Here is a 23446-nt window from a genome sequence, read left to right on the forward strand (position 1 = left end):
CGCCTTGCGCTTCACGATCGCCATCGAGAGCCGGCAGTGGCGAAGCCATCTCTGAGATCAGCGTAGGAGCGAGGTGGCGAATCTCGGTCCAGGCTTGCGAGTGAATAGCGCTAATGCCCGACGTTGAGCTTGGGCTGCGGCTCGCTCCAGGGTGAATAAGTCGAAGACGGAGCAGAGCCTTGCGTAGCGCCTGCCCAAGGGCGACTGACCAGTCCCCTTGAGCTCTCGTAGCGGCAGTCCCAAGGTATGCTCCCATTTCGGCGACCACCAGATCAACAACGCAAGGCAAGGGGACCATCTCCTCCAAGCCATGTCGACTCTCCAAGCAACGCGCCACCATCTCCAGCCTGATTGCCTGGATTTCCTCCCCGACCCCACGACAGGGAAGCTCAGCCGCTCTTCTGTACGCCGCATCCTTGCTCCACGTCTCCACGAGCAGCTTGCCCGCTGCGCTGCCCACATCAGCGAGAGTCTGCGGGAACTCGCGCGCGAGATCAAGGCAGATGTCGCATGCTGCTAGTATGTACGATTGGACCAGAGAGTGGAGTTCTGCCGGTGATTGAGAAGCCCAATCGCAGGAGTAAGGGGCGTGGTCCTCTGCCAGCCAGAGGCGGGCAATCCCATCACCGAAGGGCTTGCGCTTGGGTCGGGTAAGGAAGCCCTTCGAAGGGAGCTGAAAGTCTTCGAAGAAGGAGAGGATGGGCCGTGATGAGGCGCCGGGCTCCTCTGCCTCGTCGTCCGAAGAAGGGAGCAAAGCGGCCCCGATGGAAGGTACCGCATCTTCGCTTCGACTGAGTGCACGTAGAGCTACCTTGAGCGTCTCCCAGAGCATGGTTCGGACAGACTCGAGGTGATTCGTCTTGAGAAGTGAGGTCCGGAGCACCTTTTTGATTGCAGCGAGCATCTTTGTGCGAAGAGCAGATGCTTGGCGGCGAGCTGCCAGCGTAGCATCACTGTCCTGCTGATTGGAGTCGGAGATTGGCAAGATACCGCAACTACGCAGTGTAAGAACGGATGCGGCCGCCAGTAGTCTTGGACAGATCCACAGGTCGAAAGTGGTGGAGGTGAGCTGCTGTCTCGAAGTCGAAGCGACAGGCATTTTGCTGATGCCAGGTCGAGAAGCAAACACGTCGTCGAGCAGGTCTGGCCTGACCTCCATCATCTGCTCCAGCGTATCCAGCGCGTCATCCACCGTACAGCCATGTCGTACCACTTTCTCTGGCTGACCCTCCTCCCCGAGCCGGCTGAGAGGCACAACGAAGCAAAGGCAGAGGACGCGCAGCAGCAGGTGGGCGGTGCGCTCCGATGTATTCGTGGAGGTCGAGGCGGTGGACGAGGATGACGAGGATGCTACATTCTTTGCATGCGCTTCCGTAGTGGCGACGGTGGAGGAGCTACTCGGCCAGAGCACGTACTCATTGCTTCGCCCTTGGTCGCGAAGCGCCTTGGCCTTCGTTCGACGCTCGCGAGCATTGTCCGCAATGATGCGTCCAAAGGCTGCGCTGCCGCCTTCGTCGGCTGCTGCGGGCGCAGGCGGGCCTCTGTGCTGCTGCGAAGCGGTGACTGCCATGAGGTAGGCAGAGCGAGCGCAGCAGAGCGCGCACGGTCGTCCAGAAGGACGTGCTAGTGGTGGCGAGGATGAAAGTGTTGGACTGGAAGCTAAGCCTCACCTCGCTCACTCAGCTCTCTGTCCGCGCCTGCGTCTCACTCTCACTCCCGTCGCGTTGACCTGCATGTCCCCTCTTTCCGTCGCACATCAAACCACGTGGCTCTCATCCCCTCCCTCTCGCAGCTGCAGCGAAGAAAACCAGCTCGATGAGCGCCGCTCCTCCCTTCCCTTCTTTCCACATCGTCTCACCCCATCTCCCACCCCTTACACCCCGACTCTGACCCAGGCGATCCCCCCTCCTCTGACCAACCTCAACCGCCACCTGCCTGCTCAACCTCTTTCGCCGCCCTGCTCCCCTCGGAGGGGGTGGTGGATCTTCCTGGGCTCGCGACCGGCAATATGGTTGGGGGACAAATGGTCAGGGGAGGGGGAAAATGAGCTCTGGGTTGGAACCTGGGGTTTGGAGTGAAGGAGGCGTGAGGAACGAAGATTGAGCTTCGGCCAAGAGAACTGGGCAGCAGGTTGTGAGGTCACGCAGACACCCGCGCCGGCATATCAGTTTTCCTGACATTCAACGGCGAGGAAGAGCAGTGCAGACACGATGCGACGGTTTGGAGTGCAATACTATCTTTGGTTGTCATAGTGAAGAGCAATGAAGCTATGTACAGCAGATGAGATGTGAATGAGAGAGCAGCGTCGCGTGCTGAGAAAAGAGCGTGTAGAGAGAAAGGCGGCTGGCTCGCTGGCTTGGAGCCACGCAGCGCTATTTACAGGTAGGGCATCAGGTGGGTGGTATCGGCGCTGTTCGTCTTTCTCGTCATCTCAAATCTATGCACTCGAGATCAGCTCTACGCCCCACCCATCAGCCCCTTGAACTTGTTCCGCAGACCCTGCCCCTTGCCTGCCTCCGCCTCCTTCTCCTTACCCGCCCCGGTGGCTCCACCCTCCTCATCGCGCAAGTTGGTGCCTCGCCTCATCAACTGCCACGATGACAGGGACGGGTCCCCAGCAGCCGGGTCCGCCAGAGTGGCCTCAGGCGGGTTCTGCGGCCTCCAAGCTCCGGCCAGTCCAGCGATGGAGATACCCGGCATGAGGATACCAAACTTCGCTGGGTGGACCGAGTGCGCGCCGTGGCCCTCTTCGCCATGACCGAGCGTCGTCTTGTGGGGGAGAGCAGCGCTAGGGTGACGAAGCAGAGCGAGGGCGTCACTCCATCCGTGGCTGAGCAGCGTGGCCCTCTTGCCTCGTCGAGAGTAGCCGCCCAGCTCGTCAGCGAGATCCATGAGGCCCGGCTCACTCCACTTCTGGCCCTTGAGCTTCTCGTGTGCCTCTTCGGCATCGGGCGCATCGTACGGCAGAGCAAGTGGGTCGCTGATGAGTCCCCAGCGGATCGCAAAGCGCTCGATCGGCTCGGTGGGGATGAGCTTGATGAGGACGCCCAAAGGCCACGAGATGAAACCGGCGACGATGGCGACAGCCCAGTACTTGCCCTCCAGTCGCTCGACGCTGAAGGCCTTGCCGCCGACGAACATGATGAGGACCTGTGCGCCAACCTCGAAGGCGAGAATGGCGAGGAACCACGGGTTCTTGAAGAGGTCTTGGAAGATATTGAAGCGGCGGTCCAAGCGACGGGCGTTGACCTGGTTGAAGAGGGTGGCGAATACGAAGGTGTTGAACGTGAGGGCCTTGATGGTCGTCTCTGCGGCAAATTTGCCGACCTCGTCTCCGGGAGCAGCCTCAATGCCGAAGATGTGAGCTCCGGCAAAGTACAGGACGAGGACGAGGGCGACCTGGTAAGTGGCCTGGCCGAGGATCATCTTCCACATGTCGATTGAGATGAGGCTCGTGTTCGGGCGTTCGGGCTTCTGCTTGAGGAGCTCGTCCGAAGGCGGGTCGGTTGCAAGAGCCAGGGCGGCGAGGGAGTCCATAAGCACGTTGAGCCAGAGGAGCTGGACTGCAGTAAGAGCACCAGATTCGTCCTCGCTTGCGACTGAGGTGACAAAGGTAATGATCACCGCGCCGACGTTGACTGCCAGCTGGAACTGAAGGAACTTGCGTACGGCATTGCGGACACATCGTCCCCAGAGCAGGGCAGTCACGATTGAGGAGAAGCGATCGTCCAAGAGAATGATATCGGAGGCCTCTTTGGCTACCTCAGTTCCGGCAACACCCATTGAGAAGCCCACATTGGCCGCCTTGAGCGCCGCAGCATCGTTGGTGCCGTCTCCGGTGACTGCCACAATCTCGCCCATGCTCTTGAGGGCTTCGACCAGCTTCTGCTTGTCCTGCGGCGAAGAGCGAGCCAGCACACGCAAGCGGGGGACGACCTCGCGAAGGTCGCTCTCATTGAGCGTACGGAAGACGGGGCCCTCCATGATGACGGGGTTCTGGGCCGGATCGTAGATGCCGCACTGGGCGGCGATGGAGCGGGCCGTCAGAGAGTTGTCGCCTGTGACCATAATGACTCGCAGCCCAGCGCGGTACGTCGCCTGCACAGCGTCAGCTACACCGTCGCGAAGAGGGTCCTCGATGGCTACAACGGAGAGAAGGGTCATGTCCTTGGCGATGGACTTGTAGTCCACCTCATTGGAGTCCTCACCGGCGTCGGACTTGACAAATGAGGCGTCCTTGGGCGGCCAAGAGGGGAAGTCACGGTAGGCGAGGCCGAGCGTGCGGAGCGTCTGGTTGGCGTAGAATGCAATGGTGCGAGTTAGGTTGGCGCGGTCGTCCTCCGTGATGGGTGCGGTGTTGACCTCGTTGCTCGCCTCACGCGGCATGTCGACAACCTCGGAGCAGAGAGCTGTAATGACTTCACTGGCACCCTTGACGAAGAATCGGTACCCCGAGCCATCGGTCTTCTTGACTACGACACCCATAGCCTTGCGCTCCGAGCTGAAGGGGAAGGACGTGACAACCTCGTTGGCCTTGCGGCGAACACGGTAGTCCTCCCATCCCAGATCCTTGGCAAGTGAGAGCAGGGCAGTCTCGGTCTTGGAGCCGACGAAGCCGCCGGTCGCGCCTGCCTTCTTGGCTGCAGCCTTTGCCTTGGGCGAGAACAGAGCCTTCAGCTTTGCCATCGGGGAGAGGGCGCTAAGCTTCTTCTTCTCTTCCTCATCTTCCGCAGCTTCCTCAAAGGCAGTCGAATTGACGGCAATACTGTCGTTGAAGAGTTCGCGCAGCGGACCGGCAACGACGTCGCCGAGGCTGGATTGGTCAATGGCCCAGTCGGTGTTGCCCTCCGTCTCCTCCTTGGCGACTCGCCCCTGGTGGTTCTCCAGCTGACGCACAAACTTGCAGTGGATACCAGCAGAGCCAGCCACGACGCTCATCTGGTTCTGAGTGAGTGTGCCCGTCTTGTCCGTGCAAATGACTGTAGCGGCGCCCATGGTCTCGCAAGAGCCGAGTAGGCGGACGAGCAAGTTCTGCTTGGCCATGCGGCGGGTGGCAAAGGCGAGAGCGAGAGTGACGGCGAGAGGGAGGCCCTCGGGGATAGCAACGACGACGACCGTGACGGCCAAGATGAGCACTGAGATGAAGCGCTGGCCCTTGTCGTTTGCCGTACCAGGGAAGTCCTTGAGTTGAGCGAGGAAGCGAATGAACAAGACGATGAAGAGTAGTAGACCAGCCGCGGCGCCCAATTTGGCGATGATCTCCGCGAGGTGGTTGAGCTTCGACTGTAGCGGCGTGTCCTCTGCCTCAGAGTGCAAGGACATCATGAGCTTACCGTTGAAGGACATTGTACCGACTGAGGTAACGACGTACTCTCCCACACCCTCCTGTACTCGGGAGCCAGAGATGAGGAAAGGGTCGCGCTTCGATGGCTGCGTTCCGTTGGCCTCGGCGGCTTCAAGCTCGGCGAGGCAGTCGGCGTACGAGGCCTTCTTGATTAGATCGGATTCGCCCGTAGCGCCAGACTCGTCGCACTTGACGTTGTGGCCGCGCAGGAATACTCCGTCTGCTGGGATAACCTCTCCGGGCTCGAGCTGGAGGATGTCGCCGACTTGAACGTCGTGGACGGACATGAGACCGGGCTTGCCTTGGCGGATGACCTGGGGGCGGCGGACAAGCGGAGGCTGTGAGAGTGTGCTCGCTGCTTTGACCACCTCGCTCTGCTTACCTTGACATCGCGCTCCTCCTTTTGCGCATTCAGCCTTTGCAGCTGACGCTCCTTTCCATAGTCATTGACAGACCCAACGGTAACGACGACGGTGACGGCGATGAGGATGGCAAGACCTTCCACCCAGTCAACATCGGGCGCCTCGCAGAGACCGTCTGGCGATGAGTTGCACGGCAGGAGCTCTGGCGGTGCGACAAAGTCGGTGTAGAAGCCTAGAATGAGGGAGACGATGGCTGCGATGATCAAAATGATGAGGACCTTGTCCTGCAGGGCGATCCACATGAGCAGGAGAAGGGATTTGGCTGTGCGAGGGTGGGCGATGAATGAAGTTAGTCACTGACATCCATTGTACGACCTCGGCGCACGCTCTGCTCACGCTTCTTCTGCGGCAGGACGTTGCGCCCAAAGACGCGCTCTCGGTCCTCGATGGTCGCCTCAACAGACGAAGGCTTCTTGGCCACCTTTGACCCCTGCTGATCCTCAACGTCAGTCAGCCTCTTGGGAGCCTCATCCCCGGGAGCAGCTTCTGCTGTCCTGATGGGCAGATCCAAGCCACGCTCTGCATCTGTCCCCAGCCCATCAATGAGCGCATCAATCCCGCCCATACCCCTCAGCTTGGCGACGGACTTGGGGTCCACGAGCTCGCCGAGCGTGTATGGCTTGAAGTGGAAAGGTCTCGGATCAACATTCTTCTGTCGCTCCTTCTCCTCCTCTACGGCCTTTGCTGCCGCGGCTGCGCGAGCTGAGCGTGTGTTGCCCGTGAAGATGGCCTTGAATCGCGACCAGTGGGAGCGCTTTTCTGCTTCCTTGTCCGCCTTGACGGCGATGGGCGCACGCTCTGCCTCGCCCTTGGGGTGGGAAGACGACTCCTTCTCTGTCGAAGAAGCGGCGCCCGCCGCTGAAGTCGACGCTTGCGGCTGTGGTTGCGAGTCTGGCTGGGTGGATGCGCTCGTCTCGCGTTGGTGTGATTGCTGCTGCTGCTGCTGCTGCTGCGGGTCGTTCTCTCGCAGCGCTCTGGTCGTATGCTGGGGGGAGGCAGGCCCGCTATGGTCTGAGTACGCCGACAAGGTAGGGCTGGCCGCACCACCACCGGGTGCGCTGCGCTCTTGCGACGTCGAGTCTGTCGACGTGGCCGCGGGCGCCGCTGCGTCTACTGACCCTGGTACTTGCAACATGCCTGCTGCTGATGCTAGGCTACTCTGGTTGCGTAGATGTTGTGGCGTGAAGACGGTTGGCTGAGACGGCTGTGATGAGGATGATGAAGAAGTTGGTACAGTGGATTCCGACGCTGCTGCTGCGTTGGCGCCTAGTGTCCCAGCTTCTGCGCTGTTGGTGCTGCCGCCGCTCTCGTTGGTATCGGTGTTGTTGTTGGGAGTAACAATGGTAGGAAGGGAAGGAGCAGCTCGAGGTTGCTTGTCCTCCTCCTCGCCCCCATTGTTGCTACTTGAGGCCATTGTCCTACTCTATCTTGCTGCCCTCCGGCGGGCGAACCGGTCCCGGTTCAAGGGCTGGCTGTGGTCGTGGTGTGGCGGCGGGCGATGAATCTGCTTCTCTGCCTTGGCAGACACAGCTTCGTCGCAGCTTACGATACGGCGGCGGAAAGATGGGGTCGAGTCTAGTCTAGTCGAATCGACAAAAGGGGAACGTGTAGTCGAGTGAGGGTGAGAAGACGGCGGCAAGCCAGCCCTGACGACGATGCGACGAGAGACGACGATGCCAAGCCAAATGCTTCAACACCGCCCATCAATTGCCCCGCCCGCCATCCGCCATCCGCTCTCGACCTCGACCTCGAATTGAGGTCCCCCCTGGCTGCTCCCGCCCCGCCCCGCCAGGCACTTGGTCACGGCACGCCCGCCGCAAATAGCAGCAGCCTTTGCGGACCCCTCACTCAATTCAACCCATCACCATCGACGCTCGAGAAGACGTCGGCTTTCCTCCTCCCCATTAGTAGACGCTTGGCTGCTACAGAGAGAGCGTCAAGCCAGCGTCAGACGACATCTCCGCCGTCCCCACCCCCCCTCTCTAGCTGCTTTGCTTGCTTGCTTGCCTGCTTGCTTCCTAACCCTGCGCTGCCTCAGTCGAGTCGCGACTCGGAGAAAAAGTCTTGGCGCAGCGCACGCATGACAGGCAGGTAGGCAGGCGCTCCTTGGCCGCCGCTTCGACTCGGTCGTCGTCGCTTGTTCACACAGCCACGACTTGCGAGCCAAGCTGAACTGAACCGTCATGACGCCGGGCTCCAAAGAGAAGCTCTGAGCAGGGAGGCGACGACGATCACATGTCAGCGTGGTAGTCTTGTGCGACGCCATATTCGGCATCGAGGGTAGAGGGTAGCTAGCAGAGTGGGCTGTGCGTGCGACGCATCGCTGGCTGCGACTTGGCGTCAAGACTCAAGACGTTGCACGGGTCGGCAGATGAGGATCATCTCCATGAATCGGCTCGGCAGACGGAGAAAAGATGCACCGCACTGCACCGAAGCTGGCTAGCAGCCACCGAAGCCGTTGCGAGGTGCGGTGTGTCAGGGGCAAGCGAATAATAGTAAGGGTCCGCTGTCACGCCCTCGCTACGATGAGCGTGACTGAATGGCTCCGAAGTGTAAGAAGCTGTGCTTGGTCGTGGGCGGTGGAGCCGTCGCCACCGCGGGTAGCAAGGATGGCACGACATGGGATCGAATGGAATGAGATGAATGACGGCGTCCCGATGCGTGAGGTGATCGTGATCACAATGCGAGCAACTGACTGCACCGCGAGGGCCAGGCTGCTCGTCGCTTCTCACAATGTGAACACAGGCCGGAAGTCACTCTTCTCTTCTTGTCTCGGGTCTCTAGATAGATATATTGATCTCAACAGAAGGGTCGGAAGATGGAGTACATGCTAAGCTACGGCGCCGTGCTTTCGTTCGTTTGTATGCGCACCTAAGGAACGACACCACGTCGCGAGGTCTTGCCTCGTAGAGAAGTTTCGTACAAATACAGATATAGTTGTGAGCCGTCGTGGTCGACTCCTGGTCGCCATCGAGCGCCTCCAGTTAGGGGCCCTTTTCCCCCTCTGCATACTCATACACCTCCCTCTCCACCAACTCTAGCCTGCGCCTCACCTCCGCCACGCCCGGTCGCTTTCTCGGGTCAGGCAGGAGCATCTGCTCGAGCAGATCCAACGCGCTCTGCGGTAGCCTTCCTCCACCTGGGAGAAGGAGCGCAGGTGAACCATCAATATAAGGCGTATCGTCTGGCCCTTCTTCATCCTCTTCCTGTCCGTTCCCATCCTGCGACGGATCAGTCGTGGAGTCTACGTCCGACTCGCCATCGTCGCCCGGCGCTGTATGGCTCGTCGAGAGTGAGGAGGAAGACGCCGTGGAGTCGAGTGAAGGGGTGCGTGCGTGGCTCCTCCCATGGGGTATTTGCTGCTTGAAGAGACGCTGCTGCAGAGAGTGAGCCGCGAGCTCTGACCCGGCATTGATGTGTGCCGAAGGGAGAAGACGGTGGTTGGGGGAGGTGGGTGGCGATAGGAGGCTGTTTGCTTGGAAGGAGGTGGAAGGGTTCATGTCCGCCGAGGAGGCAGAGACCGTCTCCGGTCCTCCATACGAAGTGGTCCTCCTCAGCCACGCCGGACGCGCTGAAGATGCATCCGCGGTCATGTCCACCTCTCTAGGGTCTTGCTGCTTGTTCTTGTTCAGCGAAGAGGCACGGTGATGCTGGTTTCCCTCCTGATTCGTGGCAGCCTTGATCGCCTGCCCAGCCGCAGCAGCCGCCGCCGCGTTCACGTAGCGATGTCCCCTGCCACTTCCCTCGGGGACGGGGAGAACGCCAGCCTCATCCCCCGGGTGTAGGAGCGCTTCTACCGCTGCCATGCTGGGCTTCTGTCCCGCGATGGTCGTTACGCTGGATGCGAGGGAGGAGCGCTTGCTTCCATCTGCGCTCGTGCTCATGCTGTCCGTGCTTCCTTGTCTTCGCAGCGATGAGCGCCTAGCGGGGGGAGAGCCGCTGTCGAATGACGACCCATTAGCGCTGCCTCGCGGCCCAGCCTTGGTGGCTCGTTTGCTGCGCGTGCTCGACCTCCTGCTCGCACCAGTACCACCTCCTCCATTACTGCTGGACGAAGAAGCCCACCCCTTCCCAATCGCAACGCGCGTCAAGCGATCATTCTCCTCTGTAGCGAAAAAGTGCTCCTTCCTATGCAGCATATCGACCGCACTCCTTGCGCGACTCATGGGCTCTACTCCAGTCGCCAAGCCGTACAGGACAGCTCCAAGGGAGAAAATATCCACTGGATAGGAGACGACTGCCTTTTGCCCTCCACTCGAGCTACCCCCGCGTCGCGTAAGCTCTGGAGCACCGTAAGCCGGCGTGCCCAAGCCCAGCCCATCAGTCAGTGGCGCGCTTGCTGCGCTGGGAAAGAAGGCGGAGTTGAAGTCGCACAACTTCGTCCTCCCTTCGTCGTCGAGCAAGACGTTCTCCGGCTTGATGTCCGCGTGCACACATCCGCGAGAGTGGACGTACTCGATTGTCGCGCTAAGGTCCAGGGCGGTGCGCATCCAAAAGTCGAGGGTGATGGAGTTGGAGTGTCGGCGGGAATAGGCAGCGAGGGAGTGGGGGAGGAGCTCGAGCAGGATGAGGAGACGGGGTGGGTCGGTGCTGATGCTTGGCGGGATGCTGGCCGCTTCAGCTGCGGCCTGCTGCTGCTGCTGCTGCTGCTGCTCAGCGAGGGCGGAGGCCGATGAGGGGCAGTCGTCCTCGTCATCGCTGCGGTTGCTCCACTCGTCTATGCTGCTGCCGTCTTGCCCGCTGATGCGGACTTGAGGGGTTTGAGCGTGTCCGACGGGCTGAGAAGCCAGGCGCATGTGTTGTTGTGTCCTTCCGGCAGCGCCGCGTCCTTGCGCCTGCTGCTGAGCAGCGCTCGTCGACCTGCCATGCAGTGATACGGAGTTGGAGGGAGGACGGCCCAGCCCAAGGGTCGAAGAAGTGGAGGTGGTTGGGGCGGGCGTGGGCGCCATGACTTCGTCCCTAATATCGATGAGCGCCACGATCCCTGGATGTCTCCCGATTCTCCTCAACGCGAATCCTTCATCCAACCCCAGCAACTGGCTTTGCCGATCGGCGTGCAATCGCTTGATAGCACAGAGTTGCCATTCCCCTACCCTTCCGCCTGCCCCACCACGCTTTCTATACGCGCCCAAGTACACATTGCAATGTCTTCCCTCTCCTAGCAAGTTCTGCTTCGATGGCGTAAGGCGAAAGTCGATCTCCTTGCTCGCCCCGCGAATACGATCACGCTCACGTTGCTGCTCTTCGGAGCTCAGCCTGCCCAACGAGGGCCGTTGCGTATCGCGGGAGAGGCTAGTCGACGTGTAGAGGGGGCGACTCTCGTCCCACGTAGACGCGGACGTGGACGCGGAGGGGTGTTGCGGCAGGGGTGGTGTCGGTGGTGGCTGGCGACTCGAAGCAGACGCCAGCGTGGGCGAAGCGGTCACATCTGCGTTGGGCTGCCATGTTCCCCTCCATACTGCAAAACTCGGGCTGCTCGATGGCGTCTCGAAGAAGAGGCTGTTACGCGATTTTGGTCCCGTCGAAGGCGACGCGGGTGCGGGAGCAGAATCGAGGCTCGCGTGTGCGGCCATCATGGGCGGGAGGGCTGGTGGTGGCTTTGGAGGGGTGAGTACAGGGGAAGGATGCTCAAAGATGTCATTCTTTGACCTTTGCGAGCTGTGCCGTTGTTGTTGCTGCGTGGATGGAGAGTAGGATCCGCCCGTGCCGTTGCCGCTGGTGAAGATTGTCTTGGACGCCGAGGAGGAGAGCGGGGGAGTTGGCGGCCAGTCGGCGCGAGGAGGGACGGCAGTCGACGGCGGTCCGTCGAGGCTGGCTGCTTTGTTGCCACTCTCAGTGCCATTGCAGGTCGTCGCCTGCGTCTCGATGCGCCATAGGCCGCGCATTGGACGCTGTATGGGAGGCTGAGTCCAGAAGTCGCTCGACGGACGGGCGGGATGCTGAGGCTGGGGCGGGATCGCGGGTGCCGATGCTGCTGCGGGGTGAGTTGCTCCGCGAACCATTGTGAAGCCTGCTGATGAGGATGATGGCTGGTGATGATGGGGAAGAGGAGGCGGGAGAGTGACGACCATGAGAAGGCGCGTAGCGCGTGAGCGTTGGGCGTGGGACGTGCGAGGATGGGCGTGGGAGCGAGGTGAGATGGAGCTGCGTGTCACCCTAAGCAGGCAAAGAGCCTGCTGCTACTGCTTCTGCTCCTCGCGGTCCTCTTGTTCGAACGAAGTCAAAGGTGATGGCAAGTGGTGAGAAGGAGGAATGTGGGCAGCTCTTTCCTTCTGTGGGCGTGACTGAGTGGAGCCTTGAAGCCCTGCGTGCGAGTCAATTGAACGGACGTGCAGGCCCGGCATCCAGTCAGCCAAGCCAGTGGGGGGGCGCAGCCAGTTCAAATCGGCGGCAGAGGGCAGCTGAGCGTAATCGGCACCAGAGCTGGGGCGGGAGAGAAAAAAGGCGCGTTCGTGCTGCCCATCTGCGTGCGTGAGGGGATGAAATGGCCTAAGGTGAGACGACGACACTGAGACGGGACGATCGATTGATGGCGAGTGAAGCGGCTTCGACCGTGGTGAGAGGGCAGAGCGAACATGGTGACGATCCCGTTTGAAGGTCGCTCGCAGCATCCGCGTGGCCGGCCGTGGCTATGGCGGGGCGGCAGCACGGCTTAGAGCACTGCCAGCGGCGAGCATGGGCTGTGAATGGTGGTGAGTGAGCGGCAAGCTGCCTTCGTCTCGCGTTCGTCTCGCGTTTGTCGAGCGTGCATCAAGTCTCGAAAGGGTTCGTGTCGATGAGCATGCATGTCTTTCTGTGTTGGGCGGCACGCCGCAAGTCGAGTTCGAGAGACGCCCTTCTTCATGACCGTGCTATCTCGTCGCGCATCGTTGCACGCTTCCGCCAGTGATCAATGACATCAGTCAATTGGAGAGCCTTAGCATCACCACCATCACCAGTCGATGGACCTGAACTAGCTCGTCATTGTGGCTTGCCTCGCTACGCTACGCTACGTTGCCCCGGTTTGCGTCACCCTCGTTGGCCCTTGTCGCTCTCCCTTTCTTGAAGACCGGAGCAGTTTACAAAAGCCGAGTTCCAGCGCTGCGCGCGTGTCGAGCGCGCGATTTGGGACGTGAATCAGACGGATGCGTCGCGTCGTCGCTCTCCTCCTTACCAACTAGTTACCATCCCATCGAAAAAAGACCAGTTACGATGGCTCGAGGAAGTCGTTGTGAGTACTTCGGTATTTGGTCCACGTGGCCAGTTAAAGTGGGCGGATCGGATGTTAATGCCATTAACTGCCAATCTACGCCCCGCCGCCGCTACCACCTGCGTCGACGTGGTAGCCTCGAGCTCCCCGCGTACCCCCGCAGGACGTCGTAACGCCCTGCAAAGAAGCCGCATGGTCTCTGGGGACCTAGAGAACACTGTGAGTCCAAAAACCAGCTCATTCCATTCAGTAGAAGCTGAGTTATGATGGTGTACTTTTCTGCTCGTCACCACGCTCGTCAGCCGCCAGCCGGCCGTCGGACCACTACCGCCCTGAGAGCTGCGGCCTCTGCTCTTCCGCCCAGTCGTAAGTAGCCTACCTTTTTGGGCACTAGACCAGTGTCTTTTTGGGCTAATCAGCTAGCTTCCGATCCGAATTAGCACCTTCGTCCGCCCTCTCTCTAGCTATGGTGATGTCCATCTACTGCGGCCCTGTGCTAGACGCTACAGGGTCGGTGGTACGCCCCGAAAAGCTCGAAAGGAACCGCTCTGGCACCATACGCTGGCAGTCCCGTGCGGGTTTTTCTGGTTTTAAAGAGAGAGTTGGCAGCCAAGCGTCGACCTTTGCCGACGCCGTCATCACCTACCATGATCTCGACGTCAAGGTCGAGATACCTGGTTCTATCTATAATCAGCGAACTCCAGCCTCTCCTGCCACTGTGCAGGACTATGTCGAGATGGTTGAGGCCCTCCAAAGGCTTGCGGGGAGGCCTGGACGCATGCTGCTCAGTTGGACTCGACCTCCTTCTACTCAGCCAGCCGATACGGATGCGCCACGCTCTTCAGCCATAGCAGCCGCTACGCCCGGTTCGGGGCTCACTCAGATGGACGGACGGGACCCTACCACATCTCTCACAGATACGGCGGCCTTCCGAGTGGCGCAACAGGCCATAGAAGAGCGCTGGAAGCGATGTGATTGCCAGGGGAGGGGCGAAAGAGACCGTCGATGCTACATTGCTGCTAACATGGTGCATTATCCAATTACGCCGTCGGGGATGATGGAGTGGAAGAGCTGCATCGTCTACAACAGAGCTACAGTCGAATCTCCCCCCGTTTCCTTCTTCGATCGATCGCACGCAAGACCTCGAGGTCGCTACTCAGATACGGCTGCAGGGCAGGCGGTGATGGCTCGCAATGGCACACTTGCTGATCCAGCCAGGGCCTCCACGTCGTTTTCAGGCAGTTCGACAGCGTCTTCGAACGTAGACAGCCTGGCTGATTGGTACTCGGAGCCACCGACGCCCAGTCGGGTGCTCAACAACACCACCAATCGACCAGCCGTACGGATGTCTGGGCCCCTTATGACGATCTATCACTACAACCAGACCTTCCAGCCGGGTGGGGAGGACATGGTACCCATCCTATTCATGCGTGACGTGCTCTACATGCCCGCCTTGGCCAGGGTTATCGGAGGACAGGGGCGACAAACGGCTAGCGAGCTGGGGCTGACGCCTAGCCAGCTGGATGTCTGCGACGACTGGCTCCAGGGATGGTCTGAGCTGGCGCCTGACGACAAGGAGGACATTGGTAAGATGCGCAAGGACCTGGAGCACCTCTCGAGACTCACCGCTGCTGGCTTCCCCGGTAGAATCGACGTCTCCTCAGCATCAGCCGCAGACCCGGATCGGCCTCTCTCTCCCATCGCCTTGCAGTCACAGTGATTTGGCTGTCCAGTCTCTGTTCGTCTCCATTCTGTGTCGTTCTGTGTCCTTTTCTGTGCTCGAAATGATTCATTGGAGAGTGGAAAAGCGAAAGTAGCCGTCCACATCCTTAGCTGTGATCTGAGAGACTGATTCGGCGATGAGAGACTCTATGGGTCCAATCCGCTCGAGCTTCTTCATGTGAGCCTTGATCTTGGAGAAGCACTTTTCGATAGGGTTGTAGTCTGGACTGTAAGGTGCAAGATACTCGAGTTTGAGACCTGGTCGAGTAAGAGGAAGGAGAGACGTCATGGTGGTGAGCAAAGGGAAGGGTGAGAAGGCGATGAAGCGGTGAGATCTCAGTCCGCCTTCCAGCGAGAAATCCATCCACTCGCCGGTCCAACTCTGTGCTCATCCTATCTTGCTCGGATTTGATGTGGTGACTACCAGAGGCGCTCCTGGACGCCTCAGCATTATCCGGTCGGCTCAATGTTACCACAGAGTTGGACCGGGAAGGCCGCGGCATGGTGGAGGGCCGCGGACGTCGCACCGGCTGTTCCGCATAGTCGCATCATGGTGCCATACCAGTATAGCACTCACCTGAGTCCAATATAAGCTTTTGCGTCTCCTCAAGCTTATGGATACTAGCGTTGTCCATCACTATAACACTTCTGGGCTCTGGATAAGGCCGGCACTTAGGGATGAGCACCTCTTGGCACCATCGAAAGAAGTCTGCGCCATCCATATTACCCCCATCGATGATACCCGCAAAGAGTGGGACGTCTAGAGAGCATGCAGCAAGCAGTGAATACCTCTTCCCACGTCCGAATTCAGTCCTTACCCATGTCCGATCGCCTCTGTGCCCCCAGGCCTTGCGTCTGATGCATACTCGGTAGTCAAAGGAGGACTCATCAATGAAGACCAATTGGCGAGGGTGGTAACGACCGATTCTACGCCGGTAATCAGCACGCAAGGCGTCCGACTGCTTATGAGCAAAGGCGCTACTCTTCCTAGCAGTGATCCCCAGCCTCTTACGGGTCCTTGAGATAAGGGCGTCGTTCATTTTGGGGAAGCCCATGCTGACCATGTCGTCCGCTAGCTCCTCTGTGGTAACAAGGGGATCGTAGGCGATTATCGACGCTATGGCCAACACCGCCTCTTCCGAGAGGATACGAGGCCTCCCCAGCTTCCATCCCAGGCATTCTGGGGGCAGCTGATGGTCATGGGCGAGCCACGCTCGACGATGCTTTTGCATCGTCTTAACATGGACATGGGCCGATTCGGCCACTTGCTCGATGGTAGCCTGGCCCCTGTCTACTAGCGTCAATGCAAGCGATATTGCATCACGAGATAGCCCAGCGTGTGGCATGATGATGATGAGAAGCTCGACCGCTGTTAACTAGTAGACTATCGAGATAACTACTGGTTGAGGTAGGCGGGATGGTAGCGGGAAGGGGTTGGCGGTGGTAGCGACGACGGGGTGCAGGCTGATCGGATCGGAATTTTTGACACCACAAGTGACTGCGGCACAGCCGGGGAGCCTACAACACCAATTCGAGCGTCGATACGATAAGGGAAAGGGTGGTAAAGGTGGTAGTTACGAAAAGAAGCGTCAAAACACGTCGCGCAACAGTCACGTCAAATAATCTCGACACGCGCGCCAACTTGGCGCGCGGCTCGAGAATCCGAGATGTGTAAACTGCTCCGGCGTGTGGAGTCCGCCGGCTCGACTGGAAGTCGGCGTTACGTCCGCCCGTTGGAAACGCCACGCTGCGCTGCCGCTTGACCTGCCTCTCGCTCTCTCTCTCGCAACCTTCCACTCTTGCTCTCCACTAGACCATTCCCACTCGTCGCCCACCCTGGCCTCGTTGACACCACTCCGAAGCATCGCCTCGTTGCGTACCACTTCGCTCCACCTCAACTTGTCGAAGCTGTCTTCCCAACCCATCGCTAGCACGACTGCAGCAAGCCGTCGTCTTTCTCAAGCTGCTTTGCACCTCTCATCGCCTGCGCATTCCTCCTCTGCATCCCTTCACACTTCTGCTCCTCGCAATATGCCTCCCATCCAGAAGCCATCTGATCACTACGATCTCGTCGTCATCGGCGGAGGGTCAGGCGCAATGGGCATGAGTCGTCGTGCCGCCAGCTACGTGAGCGCGCGAATACAGACAGCGTTGCGGGCCGCGTGATCGCATGCTCACCTGTCTTCCCGCACGTACAGGGCACCAAAGTCGCAGTCATCGAAGAGGATGGCCGCCTGGGTGGTACTTGCGTCAATGTAGGCTGTGTGCCCAAGAAGCTCATGTGGCACGCAGCAGACGTGGCAGAGTCCCTTGACCATGCCTCCGACTACGGCTTCCCCGGCGTCAAGCGTCCGGCATTCGACTGGCGCACTTTCGCCAAGAAGCGTGACGACTACGTGAAAATGCTCAACGGCGTCTACGACCGTAATTTGGCAAAGGACGGCGTCGACTACATCAGCGGGCGTGGCGCGCTGACTGGACCAAAGAGCGTCGAGGTGGCGATGCGCGATCAGGATGGCAAGTTCGAGGGAGAGAAGAAGACGATCACTGCAGACCACATTTGCATCGCTGTAGGTGGTCGCCCCGTCATCCCTTCAGACAAGGACGTCCCAGGCGCTTCCCTCGGGATTGACTCGGACGGCTTCTTCGCTCTCAAGGAGCAACCCAAGCGTGTGGCCGTAGTAGGCGCAGGTTACATTGCCGTCGAGTTGGCGGGCGTCTTCAATACGCTGGGAACGGAGACGCATCTCCTCATTCGTCATGACACTTTCCTCCGCTCCTTTGACCCCATCATCGCCGAGACGTTGCAGGAGCACATGGGCAAGACGGGGCTTAACGTGCATAAGCGCACCAACATCAAGAAGGTCGAGGGGCAAAAGGGTGGGCCACTCACCCTGCACTTGGACAGTGGCAAGACGCTCGAGGTCGACTGTCTCCTCTGGGCCGTGGGCAGGAGGCCGAACACCGACTACTTGGGCCTGGACAAGGCAGGCGTAAAGACGGAAGACAAGAGCGGCAACATCGTTGTCGACGAGTACCAGCAAACCAACGTGCCCAACATCACCTGCATAGGTGACGTAGCAGGAAAGGCCCTACTCACGCCCGTCGCCATCGCTGCAGGTCGTCGTCTCTCCAACCGTCTCTACGGTCCAGAGGGTCTTCGCGGCAAGGACAAGCTCTCCTACGACGACATCCCCACTGTCGTCTTCTCCCACCCGACATCCGGCACTGTAGGTCTCACCGAGCCCGAAGCCCGCGAAAAGTACGGCGACGACCAGATCAAGGTCTACCAATCCAAGTTCCGCGCCATGTACTTTGGCATGGTAGGCGAGGATCACAAGGAGCCCACGGCGTACAAGTTGGTCTGCCAGGGCAAAGAAGAGAAGGTCGTGGGGGTGCACATTGTAGGAATGGGGAGTGACGAGATCATGCAAGGGTTTGGTGTGGCCGTCAAGATGGGAGCGAGGAAGAAGGATCTCGACGATACCGTCGCTATTCACCCGACGAGTGCAGAGGAGCTTGTTACGATGCGTTGAGGAGCGTGCGCGGTGAGAAGATCACGCGGTTGTGAGGGATCGGATCGAGTGTAGACGAGGGGCGTGCGTGTGGACCGAGTAGCGCGACTGTCTCAGGCAACTCTTGGCAATGGGGAATGCTGTAAAGGATTGGTCTCAAAAGGCGTCGAGACGAAATTCGAAGCTAGAAAGTACATGGAAAAGATGAGAGTGTCGTCGCGACGGGGCTGTACATGCATGCAATGGTGTGGTCTTCTCGTGATTGTTGCTGGGACATTACGCTTCATCTAGGTCCATGCCCTCCTCCTCCTCGCCCTCCGTAGCGGTCATGAAATGCGAGTCCTGCGTTTGCTGGAAACTGCTGTCCCCCTCTTCAGTGTCTTGACTCTCCTCAAAGGTCTCATCAGCGAAGTGCCGAGCAAGCAAGGCGCTTCCATCTGCATCCTCCTCTTCCTCCTCCCACGTCGTGCTCAGTAGCAGTCCGCCTGCGCCGCCCCCGTGAGCAACGTCATGCTCGTACTCGCCAGGGCTTTCGCACCCCAACCCTGCACCCTTTGCCGGGGTCATCTCCCTAGCCTCGGGATCAGGATCGGCCGCCAGCACCTCGGCGAGGAAATTGTCGTCCTCGTGCACCAGCGCGCCACGTACGGCCATGAGTGCGCTAAGCTTTGAGGCGCTCGTGCTGCGACGATTTCCCTCTCCCTGGGCTTCGCCCTCCTCCTCGTCCTCCTCCTCAAAGTCGGGCAATTGGTCTAGCTCCTCCCTCTTCAAACCCCTAGCCATCCGCTCCCTCACGGCCCCCATGACCTCGTGGCCGCGCAGCATCTCTCCAACATCTGGACGCTCCTCGGGATTACTGCTCAGCATCCTCTTGATTGCTCGAACCATGCACACCGAAATGCCCTCGAAATCGACATCGCTGAGATCGTCCCTTCGAAGCTTCTGCCAAGGCTCGCCATTGTCCGGGAGGATGACATTGCCCACCGCTTCGACCATGATGAGGCCGAGGGAGAAGACGTCTGCTGCACGAGAGTAGTGACCGCGTGAGATGATCTCAGGTGCGAGGTACTCGCGATCGCCTTCGCGCTCCAGATTGATGCGGGTGGTTGGTTTGGCGGTAAGATTGTTGAGCGAAGTGAGCTCGCCGGCCTCGGTCTCGTTGGCATCCACGCCCGCCCCCTTGAGCACGTCCCGTGCCTCGCGAGGAGGCCAGCGACTCGCCAATCCAAAGTCACCGATCTTGAGCGTGCCCACGGCGGTAATGAATACGTTTGCCGGCTTGAGGTCGAGGTGCAGCACGCCGGACTCGTGAATGTGTGCTAAGCCTGCACTGAGCTCCACAAGAACCTTCCAGAGTCGAGGCTCGTCCAGATGTCCGACCAGGTAGCCATACCCCTCCAAGAACAAGGCGAGCGTTCCCAGCGGGCAGAGTTCGGCGGCAATGTAGAGGTGGGCGTCCTGCTCCCAAGCCTCGTGCAGTGAGATCACATTGGGGTGTGAGCCGAGATGACGCAGGATGTCCACTTCCTCGAGGTGACGCAACCTGTCCCTCGGGCCTGTGAAGGGGCGCTTCATCCGCTTGATGGCGTATACTTGGCCTGAGGAGACGGAGGAGGCTTTGACCGCCTCGCTGAACTCGCCAGAGCCGAGAATGCTCAGTTGGATATAATGGCGTTCGAAGTGGCCTAGAGGCGTGGTGGCGCTAGTGGGCGTGGCAGTGGAGGCGGAGCTCGGTTGGGTCTCGACATCACTGCTGCTCGCTGGAGTGCCTGCGCTGCTCTTGCTCTTCGACCCTCCCTGGCTGTACCGCAGGGACGCTTTGCTTTGCCTCCTAGACGGTGGAGAAGGGGTGGTCACGAGGCGAGCAGCCTGGAACCACTTGATGTTGCTATGCCCGCCGTGATTGCCATTGGATCGCGTCGGCGTGCTGGGAATGGGCCAGAAGCCGCCCAAGGTGGGAGAGGCAGGGGTAGAAGACGACAGTGCAGCTGCCGCGGCTGCTGAGCCTGTGTCGGCGCTGGACAAGCCATCAATGAGGCCAAGCCCGCCACTGTTGCCGCTCCCGACGCCGAAGGAGGCTTTGCGTTGCAGGCCGAGCGCCGGCCGAGTGGGGTCGCGTGGGAAGCGAGTGCGCGCTGTGGGGATGATGCGCTGCTGCTGCTGTTGAGAGCCTTCGCTGTCCGACGTCGAGGGATCGTGCTGGCCGAGGCGAGAGCGGCGATGGTGATGAATGTTGTCGGACAAAGAACGGGCCGCCGCGGGGCGAGGGGCAAGGTGCGAGGCAGTGGAGCCATTCGTAGCCTTCTTGACAGCTGGCGATGGCACACCAGCCGTTGCTGCCGAGACAGGGGGCGCAGAGACGGTCGACACGGGCGCCGCATTGGTCTTGACTCGCCTCAGTGGCGCTCGAGAGAGTAGTACTGACGGTCGTGGCTTCGGTTGCTCGATCTCTGCCTCCTCTGCGTGCTCCTTGGGAAGCGTGCTGAATTGCGAGGTTGCAACGAGGCTTGGAGACCCGCCTGCTCCACCCATCATGTTGAGTGTAGGGCTGTCGCAGGCGCCGCCGAGAAGAGGCGACTCGCCTTCCGTGCCGATGGTGCTGGTGGTGCTCAGGGTCCTGCCCATAGGCTCAGCGGCCAGCATCGAGGGCTTAGCAGAGGCGGTGGGACGTAGGACTGATGGAGGAGGCTGAGGTGGACGGGGCTTTGACGACGTAGTTGCCGCACCCGCTCGAGCGCCACCACCGCCGCCGCCCATGAGGTGATGAGCGAGGCTGCCGGGCGCACCCACTCCTGCTCCAACGGGCTTCTTGACTGGCGTGTCAGGCATCGTGGACGTGGGACCTCCCAAGCTTGCTCGCCGTGCCGTAGCTGCTACGACGTCGCGTAATCCCATCGCTGCGGCCATTGTGCCCGCAGGAAGAGAAGAGGTGGAAGTGTCCCCGACGCTGGTGTCGCCCGTCGAGACGTTCGCAGCGCCGGCGGTGACATTGCCCGCTCCCATGGACACATTGCCAAAGCTTGAGTCAGCACCAAAATTGGGCCTGGGGGGCACAGGTACTACGTCTCCCTCAGTTGGCGGTCCCCTCGCGCGCTTCGAGACCAGTCCCGTAGACATGAAAGCCGCCTGCAGGGGCTTGATGTGTTTGAAGTTCTGTGGTGTGAGGTAGGCTGGCGTCTCGACCCCTGCAGCCAGTCCCTCAGGCACGCTCGTGGTACGCTGTTGATGCTGATACTGCAGCTGCTGTTCAGCGAGCTGCTCACGGACGTCGGGTGATGAAGCGCCACTGTCCGTGCCTCCAGGCGTCATCGAGAAGCGCGTCTCGTTTGCGAGTGACGACTTTGTGATCGGTCCAAAGGGATTAGCCCCGCGCCTCACTTGCTTGGCAGGGGTGCTACTGCTGCCCACCACGTTGCCGTTCAAGCTGTCCACTGACGTCGACTTGCGGTGCTGCGGTGCAAACGGCGAACGCGCTGGGTCGGGTAGGACGCCCTTTTCTGGCGTGTCATCGAAGCCGAGTCGGTGAGAGAGGAGAAGCTCGCCCTTGCGGAAGGGAGTGGATGAGTCCTCCGACTGCGGAGCGAAGAAGCCCAAGCCAATGCCAGAGTCGTCGAACGAAGCATCTTCTGCGCCACCAAAACGTCCGCCGGCCTTGGTGTGGCGGGCGGCTGAGCCTGAGCGCTTACGGGCGTCATTGATGAATGGGCTAGGCGAGGTGCTAAAGCTGGACGAGGAGAGCTGATCTTCAACTGATGAGACGGCGCGTGTTCGTGCGCCGCGATCGCTGATGGTGACGCGACGTTTGGCCTTGTAGGGCGACGAAGAGGAAGAGGATGTCGACTTGGACGTCTTCATGGGTACGCTGCCGAGGATAGGCTGGGGAAAGCTGACGGTGGATGAGGTAGAAGGTGGTACAGCGTGACGCATCTTTGCGGGTGCGCCAGTAAGGGTGGGTGAGGTGTTGGGGCGTGGGAAGGAGTGTAGAGAAGGTGGAGCGGAATCTGGTGCATCTTCTTCGTCAGCTCCTTCTCCATCGTCGAGTGCTTGACGACGTCCGCTGGTAGCGCTGGCTGAAGATCGCCTGCCGAGGATAGGTCCGGGTTGGAGGAGCGGTTCGGGTGGAGCGGCCGCATCCATGACGCTGCTCAGTGATGCGCTGGGAGGCGAAGGGCTGGGCGGTGCCCCCATCTCATCGTCTGACTGGTCGTCGAGGTCCATGCGCGTGCGGAGGGTGAGCTGCGTGTCCGAAGGCTCTTTGCGCGTGAGGAGAAAGGTGGGAGGTGCCTTGCCTCGGCGTTGAGCTACAGCTGTGCCCACGGATGAGTCTGAGGCGTCCGAAGTCTTGGAGCGAGCATGTCGAGCAGGCCAAGCCTCGCCGCGTCTCAGCCGCCCCTGCTTTGCAGCATAAACACTAGGCGATGCCTGACCCCACTTCCTCTCATCCCCGCTACTACTGCTTCCCTCGTCTGCGTCGTTGAGTCGACCAAACTTGCGCACATCTCCTGCTCGAGCTGACTCCAGCCGAGTTGTCCTCCTCATACCGCCGGTAGGCACCTCGAATGCGCTTGCAAACGAAGACGTGGTGCGCGGCAGACGAGCTGCGGGTGCCGCCGGGTTGCGTAGGTCCGTTGCTGGATGGGAAAGAGCCGCTGTTCCGCCAAAGGGCGACTCGGTATGGGTCTGCGATCCAAAGCTGGCGGGAGGTGTCATGCTGACCTGGGCGAAATGATCCTCTAGAGCGCGATGAGCAAAGGAGGGCGGAGGTTTACCCCCCGATGGCAGGCGGTTGAGAGGTGGGCGACGAGGTTGAGCAATAACGCGCTTCGTCTCTCCCGCGTTCGCAAATGGGTTGACATCGCCCAGCTCTGAGTTAGGGCTGTGATGGCGCGCAGGAGGCGGTCGTTGCTCTGCCTCATCCGCCTCGTCTGCGCTGCTGTTTTCGGTCTGGCAGCGGCGACGACGAGTCCATGCTGCTTTCGAGGTGGATGCAGCGGGGGGCCTAGCCCAGGACGGCGAAGCGGATGCCATCTGCGACGATGAACGCGAGGCCTGCCCGGCCGGGGAGTAGGTGGCGAATCTTGATGCGCGTGGTGACTGCGCGGGCGACGTATGGCGTGTATGCGGGTAGAGGTGTGTGGTGGGCGAGGGAGATGCTAGAGGGACCGACATACGGTTGGGAGTGCGGCGAGGAGCGCGGCGTGGCGTGGCGTGGAGCGCGGCGAGTGGTCAGCCAGTCCAGCAGAGGTATTCGTTG

The 23446-nt window shown here is 60.3% G+C and overlaps 5 protein-coding genes across 5 annotated transcripts; 2 read left to right on the forward strand and 3 right to left on the reverse strand.

Moving 5' to 3' along the window:
- Positions 1-2457: 2457 nt before the first annotated feature.
- On the reverse strand, positions 2458-6901 carry BDZ90DRAFT_223404 (calcium-translocating P-type ATPase; the record flags this gene model as incomplete). Its single annotated transcript, XM_025504576.1, has 3 exons — positions 2458-5658; positions 5727-6028; positions 6103-6901. The coding sequence occupies 3 exons, from the start codon at positions 6899-6901 to the stop codon at positions 2458-2460; spliced, it is 4302 nt and encodes a 1433-aa protein (XP_025360023.1).
- Positions 6902-8537: 1636 nt separating this feature from the next.
- BDZ90DRAFT_234236 (kinase-like protein) lies at positions 8538-12041 on the reverse strand. The gene has a single exon (XM_025506934.1). The coding sequence runs from the start codon at positions 11766-11768 to the stop codon at positions 8751-8753; it is 3018 nt and encodes a 1005-aa protein (XP_025360024.1). The 5' UTR covers positions 11769-12041; the 3' UTR covers positions 8538-8750.
- Positions 12042-13147: 1106 nt separating this feature from the next.
- Positions 13148-14675, forward strand: BDZ90DRAFT_262461 (hypothetical protein; the record flags this gene model as incomplete). Its single annotated transcript, XM_025508487.1, has 3 exons — positions 13148-13174; positions 13258-13321; positions 13420-14675. The coding sequence occupies 3 exons, from the start codon at positions 13148-13150 to the stop codon at positions 14673-14675; spliced, it is 1347 nt and encodes a 448-aa protein (XP_025360025.1).
- Positions 14676-16474: 1799 nt separating this feature from the next.
- Positions 16475-18643, forward strand: BDZ90DRAFT_234238 (glutathione reductase). The gene is made up of 2 exons (XM_025506935.1): positions 16475-16804; positions 16876-18643. Exons 1-2 carry the CDS (start codon positions 16709-16711, stop codon positions 18211-18213), a joined length of 1434 nt encoding a protein of 477 aa, XP_025360026.1. The 5' UTR covers positions 16475-16708; the 3' UTR covers positions 18214-18643.
- Positions 18644-19413: 770 nt separating this feature from the next.
- Positions 19414-19872, reverse strand: BDZ90DRAFT_210702 (kinase-like protein; the record flags this gene model as incomplete). The annotated part of the gene is made up of 1 exon (XM_025504081.1): positions 19414-19872. A coding segment is annotated over one exon (459 nt), but the record flags the coding sequence as incomplete, so codon positions are not given.
- Between the last annotated feature and the right edge of the window lie 3574 nt (positions 19873-23446).

Source organism: Jaminaea rosea (genome assembly GCF_003144245.1).
Source record: "Jaminaea rosea strain MCA 5214 unplaced genomic scaffold BDZ90scaffold_15, whole genome shotgun sequence".
NCBI classification, from domain to species: Eukaryota; Fungi; Basidiomycota; class Exobasidiomycetes; order Microstromatales; genus Jaminaea; species Jaminaea rosea.

Excerpts from the sequence above, each read along its gene's own strand:
- BDZ90DRAFT_234236 (XM_025506934.1), bottom strand. The coding sequence starts at position 11,768 with ATGGTTCGCGGAGCAACTCACCCCGCAGCAGCATCGGCACCCGCGATC.
- BDZ90DRAFT_234238 (XM_025506935.1), top strand. The coding sequence starts at position 16,709 with ATGCCTCCCATCCAGAAGCCATCTGATCACTACGATCTCGTCGTCATC. Across the intron at positions 16,805-16,875 it reads GTCGTCGTGCCGCCAGCTAC|GGCACCAAAGTCGCAGTCAT; the intron begins GTGAGCGCGCGA and ends CCGCACGTACAG.